At 40.5% G+C, this 10555-nt stretch overlaps 1 protein-coding gene across 4 annotated transcripts in view; it reads right to left on the bottom strand.

Moving 5' to 3' along the window:
* Positions 1-439, bottom strand: part of KIT (KIT proto-oncogene, receptor tyrosine kinase) — an 81366-nt gene extending 80927 nt beyond the window's left edge. For all 4 annotated transcript variants that reach the window (XM_077136890.1, XM_077136892.1, XM_077136891.1 and 1 more), the window contains exon 1: positions 270-439. In XM_077136890.1, the coding sequence (XP_076993005.1) occupies positions 270-336 (67 nt within the window). In that variant the 5' untranslated portion in view covers positions 337-439. The remainder of the gene's footprint in view (positions 1-269) is intronic.
* Positions 440-10555: the final 10116 nt, after the last annotated feature.

Below are 10555 nucleotides of genomic sequence, written 5' to 3'. Positions count from 1 at the left end.
TTGCCCAAGTCCCCTCGCTGCCCTCATTCCCAGAAGACCCCTCAGCTCAGCGCCCCACCACGACCAGCGACTGGAGGCTCCTCGCACAGGTGAGCGAAGCAAGGCGCAGGAGAGCCCTGGGAACGCCTCGAATCTTCCCGGAGTCTCTAACACCTGGGACCAGAAGGGCCCGCGCCCACCTCTCCAGACACACCCCAGCAGCCTCAATCCCTCGGGGAACACTGGCTGCGGTGGGGGACGCGGCCAGAGTCCCCACCGCCCTTCCCCACCTGTCTGGACGCAGAGCAGGAGGAACAGCACGCAGAAAAAATCCCAAGCGCAGCGAGCGCCTCTCATCGCGGAGGCTTGGATCGGAGCTCCGTACCACGTTCCTCCTCTCGCCCAAGTGTAAGCCGCGCGGCAAAGCTGAGCCCCCAGAGCCGAGAGCTCTGAGGGGCAGCCCCTCCTCCCAGCGCCCTCCCTCTGCGCGCCGGCCACGCCCCTCCTCGCCTCCTCTCCCTCCCTCCCCCCTCGCTCTCGGCGCTTCTCAGCGTCTCTGGCCCTTGCTTTTTCGACTAGCTATCCCTGGTGGGGGGAGGGGAGGGTACGCTGGTCTACGCCCCCGGGTCTTGACCCGAGGGCCTCTGCATCTCCTTCTCTCCTCCCGCGTGATGTGGTCTGGCCGCTAAAGGTAGTGCCGAATCGAGGGTGGTGGTGTTGCCTGCGCGCTCTGAGAAGCCGGGCACCGTGCGCACATTGGAGCACCAGCTTGCCACCTGGCAGGTGTTCCCCAGACAATAAAGATTGACCGCAGCCCCTTGTGCATGCTCACGTGGGAGGGGACTGATCGCCGTTAACCCTGGAAGTGTTAATGGGACGCGAGAAGAGATTAGAAAATTGGGCAGCGGCATTCTTCTAGCGTTGCGCCTTGGCACCGCGGTAAAAGGCTTGATAGAGGGTTTAGGTAATTCTTTATGCTTAGTTTCTCCACCTGCTAGGTAACCTGTAAGAACAGTTGGTTTCTATTGGTCGACGTGGCCTCCGTCCAACAAACCCCAGCCAATACTTTCTTGGAGACTGGGGCTTTTGAGCCAAGTGGAGCCATTTCCGAAGTTTGTTTTGGGGCCTGGGTTTTTAACACCTTTTCGCCAATCGCTGCGCGAAGCCCTCTGGCCGCCTTTTTTTTTTTTTTTTTTTTTTTTTTGCCCGTGTACGGTTTCTCTGTCTTGCTAGCACAACAGTTAGAAGGCTGAGGATCCCTGCGTTCCTCTAACTTAGCTGCTCTACCCGGTACCAGGAGCGAAATAATAGTAAAATGATAATCTTTAAACCAGGTACCATTGCATAGAACGTGCTTTCCTAGCTGTTTATGGTGGCAGTCCTTGAATGAAATGTAGCGACAGTATCTGATTAGGGTTATATCGTTCTTCCTCGCCAATAGTACTTCATGCTGATATACTTATTTTAATTCTCAAGTGGCCCAATCTCACACATTAAAGGAGACCTGCCATTTGAGCCCATAGTATAAGACTGTCTCTAGGTGTGGTGAGCTTTCCTCATGCCTTCTAATAAACGAGTAAAACGCCCCTCCAGAGAGCTTAAGAGTGAAAAATAAATGGGAGGGGCCCATCAGAAAAGGGGATAGAATAATTTAGATTTACCTAGACTCTCTAAAGTATCATCCAAAATTTATAATTACCCAGATATTCAATTACTATCAAAAGCTCTATTTGATACTGAAAGGATCTAAGTTGGTTTAAGAATAATGACTTTTAACACTAACCACTTTAAAATTATCACGACTAGAGGATGATCAAATGACCAACATGTACTGCCTCTCTAAATGTATTTATCCATTAAACAAGCATTCAGTGTGTGTCTTCTGTGAAGCAGGGAGGAGCTAGGCACAGGGAGGGCAATAGTTAATAGATTCCATCCCTGCCCTCACCGTTCTGATGGGAACCTACACCCTAATCTCCTAGAAAATGGTTCAAATCTGACAGCTGTGAGAGAATGGAAACTCAAAAGGTCTCTGTTTTGCTCTGGCCCATAGACCACATTTTTTTCTTAAGATAGCAGAGATAAAAGATACCATTAGAAGCAATCAAAAGTTTCTCAAATCTTGATTTATTTCTAAAATCTATTTTGTAGTGAGAAAAAAAAAGTTTCTATGAGTTAAAATATCAACATTATGCCTGAGAGAGAAAAATTTACAATTTTCTTCTTCAGTTAACTGATCCTGGAGAGGATAACAAATCTTCAGAAGAGTGGATGAAATAAATTTAATTCTAGGCAGGAAAGATTCTATCAGGAAAAAAATCAGAATATAGGAATTATACAATGGTGAACTGTCACTCATGTTCATCCATTTATTGAGCATCTAGGTAGGCACAAGACCGACAAAAATGGAGGAGACAAAGTCCCTGCCCTGGGGGAATTCACAATCCAGCTGGGAAAATAGCCTCCCAAACAAGAAACTGTAATATCTGCTAACATGTTCAGCCAGTACACACCTATCTGGCCATATTGTTTCGTAGAATATTGAAATCTTTCTGTACTGACTGGGAAAAAGCCACTGAATTAAGCACCTCCTAAGTACCACCTACCCCCAACCTTCCCATAAGACACCCCAAATCTCCTTAGATCCAGCAATTAAAGGTCTACTGCCAGACACAGCAGCGCTTCCAGTACCTGTACCTTTAAGGTTGTTCACTATTTTTGATAATATCCCCAGCCTGCTATATACCAAGAGGAAACATATATAAAGTGCTATGACTATATTATATATAATATACATATGACTATGACTATATTATGTTAATTATATTATAGATCAGCACTCTCCAATAGAACATTTGCCATGATTGAAATGCTTTATATCTCAGGAAGGATGTACACTCATTGGTTAGTGTCCATACTGTATTTTATGATAGCTTTGGACCCCTTCATGAGTTATTCTTTGTATATATTGTTCTTTTTATAATCATATTAGTGAGGACTCTTTGCTTGATGCCCAGTGCAAACTGGGGGTAAACAAAGAACCCTTAAATCAATTGGTTCTTATAAGTGGAAAACCCAGGGATGAAAGTGCTGATTCCAGACTTTCCTAGATCCAGGGACTCATAGTCATGAGGACTTGAAAAGGTGTGTGGGTATGTTTCTCCATCCTCAACTTTTGGCAATACTTTCCTCTGTCTTGTTTCACTGTCCTCGCATGCGTTCAGGCTGGGCATTTGGCTTATCCCATATTACTACCAGTGGAAGCAGAACTTCTTTGGCCTCATAAACAGCTCCTATAAAAAGTGCTGAAACTGAGTCTCATGGACCTGACTCAAGTTATGTGCCCATCTGGGACCAGTGATGGAAGCCAGAAGGATGGAATATGATGACTGGCCTGGTCTGAGTTATGCACCCACTTCTGGAGCCAGAGGTTGGAGGTCTACTTCATCCACACCATGGGGCCTAAGAATGGGGGGAGGGGGATAATTATGTCCCCAAGAAAAAGGGAAAAGGAGGAATAATGCTGAACAAACAGAACAAAGGATGTTTATTGCAGTCTCACACAGAAAAAAATTTCTAACTTGAAAAAAGTTTTATTTCTGATCATAAAAGTAAAAATGTTTACTGTAGAAAATTTGGAAAATGCCAAAAAAATTAAAAATAACAAATCAAAGAAAGTCGATTGTGATGATAAATGCACAGCTATATGATGATATTGTGAACCATTGATTGTACACTTTGGGTGATTACATGGCATGTGAATATATAATATATCAATAAAAGATAAAATAGCAAAGCAAAGCAATATCACCCAAGATATAATCATTGAAGAGTTCATTTGGATATGTTTCTTTCTAATCTTTTTTTCTGTTTACGTGTGAGGTGGTTTTCTCCCCCTGCATAATTTAAGACCTTACTATATTTTCTGATTTTCTATCCAGTTTTTGTCAATGTTTACAAGTTTTCTTTTTTTAATTTATTAATTTATTAAACATAACATATGAATACAAACATTCTTACCACATGATCATTGCGTTCTTGATATATAATCAATAACTCACAATATCATCACATAGTTGTATATTCATCATAATGATAATTTCTTAGAACGTTTGCATCAATTCAGAAAAAGAAATAAAAAGACAACAGAAAAAAATTCATATATACCATACCCTTAACCCTCGCTTTCATTGATCACTAGAATTTCAATCTACTAAATTTATTTTAACATTTGTTCCCCTTATAATTTATTTATTTTTAATCCCTATGTTTTACTCGTCTGTCGATAAGGTAGATAAAAGGAGCATCAGGCACAAGGTTTTGACAATCACACAGTCACATTGTGAAAGCTATATCATTATACAATCATCTTTAAGAAACATGACTACTGGAACAGAGCTCCACATTTTCAGGCAGTTCCCTCCAGCCTTTCCATTACACCTTAACTAAAAAGGTAATATCTATATAATGCATAAGAATAACCTCCAGGGTAACCTCTCAACTCAGTTTGGAATTTCTCAGCCATTGACACTTTATTTTGTCTCATTTCACCCTTCCCCCTTTTGGTGGAGAAGGTTTTCTCAATCCCTTGACATTGAGTCCCACCTCATTCTATATCCACTTTTCTTACTACTTATATCATTAAGCATTGTCCCAGATCATTAAAAAATCCTTGAAAATATAATTTTGATGGCAGTATAAAGTTTAATTACATGGGTATAACATAATTCTGAATGTTTAATCATTTCTCTCTTGTTTTTATGAGTTTTTTTACTATAATAAATACTTGGTAATAAACATCTTTGTGAATAAAACCAGCCTGTCTCTGATTATTTATTTAGAATAGATTTCTAGAAGTAGAATTTCTACATCAAGGATACAGTCCTTTCAAATTCTTTCAAATGTGCAACTTAACACCATATAGAAGTCTTTTTGTCCATAAAGTTAAAGAAATGAATATATATGATCTTCATTTGAATAATTGGTACTAACAATAACCAATTTGTGAGTATAACAAATGGTGTGTATAACAATTTGTGAGTTTAATAGTTTGTGAGGCTGAAAGCAAATAATATATGGTCTTGGTTCAAGCTTTCATTCAGAATTTATTGAAAACCTTCTGTGTGCCAGATGTACTACATTAAGTGCTAGAAATACAAAGTTAGACAAGATACAGACCCAACATAGGATTTACAGTGAAAGAGACACATAAGGGGCCAAAGATTAAATTGTGGTGAGTACTGTAATGGAGCTCAGCACAGTGTGATGTGTGAACACAGAAGAGCCCCTAAATCCTGTGTGCAGTGATTTCATGATGCTTCCCCAAGGAGGCATGTGCTATTTTGAAACTGGTATGTACCCCAGAAAAGGCATGTTGTTTATCCTAATCCAATCTTGTGAGGGGTACACCCCAGATTCGGGTGTAATTTTTTTTTATTAAGTTGTTTCCATGGAGATATAACCCACCCAATTGTTGGTGGGACCTTTTGTTGGTGGGATGTATCTCCACCCATTCAAGGTGGGTCTTAATCCCGTACCGGAGTCCTTTAAGGGGGAATCATTTTGGAAAAAACTTCAGAGCTGACAGAGACGTTTGGAGATGCAGAAAGAACAGGCCCCTGAGGAAGCAATTTGAAACTAAAAACAGGGAGAGTAAGACAGCATATGTCAGCAAATGTCATCATGTGCCTTCCTATGTGATGGAGAACCCCCCAGATGTCATTGGCCTTTTCTTCAGAGTCAAGGTATCTATCTCTGGATTCCATAGTTTGGACATGTTTATGGCCTTAGAACCATAACTTAATAAATCCCCTTTATAAAAGTCAATCCATGGGGGTGCAAGGGTAGTTCAGTGGTAGAATTCTCGCCTGCCATGCCAGAGACCAGATTTGATTCCCAGCCCATGTACTTCCCAAACACACAAAACAAAGAAAGCAACAAAACAAACAAACAAACAAAATTCAACAAATGGTGCTGCAATAATGGGATACTCAGATGGAAAAAGAATGAAATATGACCCCACCATGCTGCATACAAAAAAAAAAATGCCAATCTATTTCTGGTATATTACATTCTGGCAGTTCTAGCAAACAAAAAATAAAAGCAATTAGATCCTGAAGCATCAGGAGGAGTTTGATTAGCGAAAGGGGAAGCAAGAAGCAGAGAATGTTCAAGGAGTGGGAACTGCACATGCAAAAGGCTAACAGTATGAAATGGCATGAGAAATATGAAGAACTACAAGTAGTGCAGCATAGTAAGGAAAAGGGAGCTTGTACGGAGGGTGGGAGTGTAGACCGCTGAGGTAAACAGGAACCTTATACGCTAAGAAATGTGCACTTCATCCTTTGAGCAATGAAGAGTCATTAAAGGACCTTAAACTAGAGGCTGATGTGATAAAATTTACATTTTGGAAAGATAGCTGGGAAGCTTACTGAAGGGCAGGTTGAAAGGAAGGCAAAACTCAAGAAAATATAAGGACCCAAATGCAGTGATCCACAGGAGAAATGGTGAATGAATTAAGTCTGTGGAGGTGAGAGTAGTGAAAGGGAAAAAAGGGAATGAATAACAAGTGTTGAGTAGACTCAGTAGGACTTTGTGACCAACAATATTGTAGATGGTGAGTAGGAAGAGGGACTTTAGGATGGTGCTCCAATTTCTGGTGTCAACTAACGTCCTTTCAGTAAGGCATGGAAGGTGGGTGTCGTGGATGAGGAGGGATTTGGAGTTGAGCCTACTGGATTTGCAGTACCAGTTAACTTTGCAAAAGTTAGATGTGCAGGAGCTCAGTCTTGCGCTAGCTGAATGAATGGTGGCTGTGGCCTTAGATTTGGATGAGGTCACTCTAGATAGAGGGTCCGTTACAAGGAAATGTTGTTGTCAGCTCCTTAGGCACCACTAAGGGACAGGCCAAAAAAGAGGACCCCACAGAGAAACTGGTTAAGCAGGAATCAGAAAGGTGATAAAGGAGAGGGCTGTGGCAAAGCCCAAAGTTAAGGAGATTTTCAGGAAAGTAGGGGTGTTCAATGGTTTCTTATCTCTTAGGGAAGTCAAGTAAGATAAGGACAGAAAAAGGCATCAACTGGAGTTTGCAATCACAATAAGAACTGGCCAGCAGGGTTCTAAGTCCCTTACATTGACTGATTCATATAATCCTCACAATAACTCTATGGGTGCTCTTGCTATCCCCATTTTACAGGCAAAGAAACTGAAGAACAAGGAAGTAAGAAGATTGGGAAGACTTGAGTGTTTGTAGGCCGAGGTGAAAGCACTAGAAGAAAGAGATCTTGAAGACCCTGGTAAGGGAGAGAATGACTGAAAAAAGGGAGATGAAAACAAGATCTAAAAACCGAGATGGAGGAATGAACATTGGAAAACAGAAGGAATGAGTCCAGTGAGAAATTGGGAAAAGGGTGGTGTGTAGGGGCCAAATGGCCATTTCAAAACCTTCGAGTCTAATATAATTTTTAGTATTTACAATATCATACTAAAAGATTACTTTGTCTAGAGGATCAATCACTTTTGCTGAAGATCTACAACCGGGGCACTGTACAAAAAAAAAAGCAAACAACAACAACAAAACTCTATGAGTCAAGTGGGCCATGGTGACTCAGCAGGTAGAGTTCTCGCCTGCCATGCTGGAGATCCAGGTTTGATTCCTAGTGCCAGCCCATGCAAAAAAAAAAAAAAGAAAGAAAGAAATCTATGGGTCTTCTTAGGTAAATCCATGTTGCTTGCCAGAATTAGGAGGAATATTTCTAAACTTCAGAATCACATTCAAATTCCATAAATCCCTATAGTACATATTCAGACATCTCTTAAGTCATATCTTTCTTAGCCTTATATTTAAATTATTCATAACCTTGTCAGAGCCTCACCACTAACTAATAAATTCGTTGAGGAACTATGCTATAATTCACATGTGGGTCCCACAGAAGGGCCTGATGAAAACAAGACACACAGTAGGCACCGCATGTTTGCACAACTGAATTATTGAGAAATTATACATCTGGATGCTTTTTCCTATGCATCTTGTTTTATAAGGATTTGTTTTTGCTCCAAGAAATCCAACATCTTCTGTTATTATTTATTTTCATAAATGATATTATGATAAACTTGTATAAGTCAGATCTGTCAATCTTATGCTGAACTCCAAGCACATTACACATTTACATTTCCTTCTGATCTGATAAAGAAGTCACTGTTCATTGAGATCAGCTACAAGAACAGATAAAAAAAAATTTTTTGCTTTAATAGTAAAAGTCTTGGGCAGCCACAGTGGCTCAGCAGGCCGAGTTCTCACCTGCCATGCTGAGACCTGGGTTCAATTCCTGGTGCCTGCCCATGCGAGAGAAAAAAAAAAAGAGTAAAAGTCTTAAATGGTTGAAATGGTTGAGTAATGACCAGGAGTAAACAAATGTTTAATACAAAAAAAGGGTACAGATAAATAAGGTTTTCTGATTGGTGTGGGAGTAAAGGGGCAGAATTGTTTAGTCTATATGCAATTCTTAAAATTTCCAGCCAAATGACCTTTGATTAGCGAACCACTCCTCATTCTTGATTAATACAAACTATTTCCACAATGGAAAGAACAGCAGTGTGAGTTTGCTATTCCAGAGCTGTAGCATAAACCATACTCACCAGCAGAAGTAGCTGTAGTCATATCTTGTCCACAGGCCTCCAAAGGTTAAAGTGACTCTGGAGATCAGGTACATACATGCACGGCAGGGGCAGGGAGCAAGAGATAGAATATAGGGGGAAAGTTAGTTCAACTCCAAAACACGTTTTTAAAAACGTATCTCACGTCAAGTTGCATATAGCTAAGGTGATCATATAATATACAATACAAACTAAAACACTTTTGAGAATGTAAGGGAACAATGGACATAGACCAGTAATCTGAGATTTTTACCCCCAGAATCGGGATTATAGTAACCTCTGCTGCTATCCACATTTCAGTTAGAAATCTGTTCTATTCCTATGTCCAAAAGCTCTCTAGGAAAGAACCACCTTGGAGACATGGTTCCAGAAACTGATCCTTCAACCTGATCCTTCAATATCAGCTTGGAGACGGGAGTGAGCACAAAGAGAGAGAGAGAGAGCCCATTTTAAGAGAAAATTGAAAAATCACCAATAGCATTGACCTGCACGTTAAAAAAATAAAAATTCCTGGCCAAATCATCATCATTATCATAATGGTTACTAATATTATACCTGCCATAAATTACCAGGACTACCTACCTATCTCCTATAAAAGTATCTTTATCACCATGTCAGGATAGAATAATAACAGATAATGTTTATTGAATAATCACAATGTTTCCTGTGCTGATCTAGGTGTTTGCATTAATATTGCATTGCTTCCTACAAGAACCCTGCTAGTCTATTATCAACCCCTTAGTGATAAGGAAAGTAAGGCACTGATAGTTCGATTGACTTACTTAAAATCACCTGGTTAGTAAGTGGTGTTGGTAGGACTAGAACCCAATTAGCCTACGGACAAACCTCTCCCTTTGCACCACGGAGCGCTATCATTCTACTTTTAACAGTAGGTTATTAACTTCATACTTGAGTATTTAGAAACAAAGGGTAGGGATTTTTCTTAACAATCCCCACAGTGTCTTACACTTGGAAAAACATTCAAAACTTACTTGCTGCTAACTAACTGAAAAAAAATGTATGCAGTAATTGGGGCAGTTTAAACCATGATGGGACATATGATATATTAAGGATTTGTCATTTTTAAATGTGATAATAGTTTGATAGTAATTAAAGAGTCCTTATCTTTTAGGGATACACACAGTATTTATGATGAAATGATATTATGTCTGGGATTTGCTTCAAAATTATAAAATGGGAGAATGTGGGGATATAGATGAAGCAAGATTGGACAAGTGTTTGATGATTGTTGAAGCTGAGTGGTGGGACATGGGGGTTATACTATTGTCCATGTTTAACTTTCCCACCATAAACAGTTTTTAAAGTTGTTTGCAGAATTTAACCAAATGGGAAAAACCCATGGGAATGGCTGAAGGCAGTAGACAGCATAGGACAGTGAAAGCATCAGCTAGAAATCTATGCCTCAGCACTCTCATCAGCAAGCTTCAGCCTTGCCCAGATTCCTTATGTGCTCTGGGTCCAGTGTCCTCCTCTCTTAAAATGAGAGGTATGCCCTGAACAATCTCCAAGGTCCCATCCAGCCCTAATATTTTACAATTCTCTGATTTGGGGGCAAGAATTGAAGGGGGAAAATGTTAATCAATTCTTCATGCCTCCTTCTCTCTTTATTCTTCAAGCACTATATCCACCACCACCCCCAGCCCCTCTCCCCCCCCCCCCCCCCACACACACACACTTACTTTCATTCCTGTCACTGCCTAGGGATGTGACCTGGGGCAAGTTATTTAACATCTCTGTGCCTCCATTTCCTCATCTGTAAAATGGGTGAGAAGAGCCCCTCATAGGGCTGTGATAGGAATGACTTGAGTAATATGCAAAGTGCTAAATGAGCAGTGCCTAGCACATAGTAAGCACTCAATAAATAATACTTTTTACTACCCCTATTTTATAACTAACAAAA

This window comes from Tamandua tetradactyla, chromosome 19 (genome assembly GCF_023851605.1).
Source record: "Tamandua tetradactyla isolate mTamTet1 chromosome 19, mTamTet1.pri, whole genome shotgun sequence".
NCBI lineage: Eukaryota > Metazoa > Chordata > Mammalia > Pilosa > Myrmecophagidae > Tamandua > Tamandua tetradactyla.
This window is presented reverse-complemented; position numbering and strand designations above follow the sequence as displayed.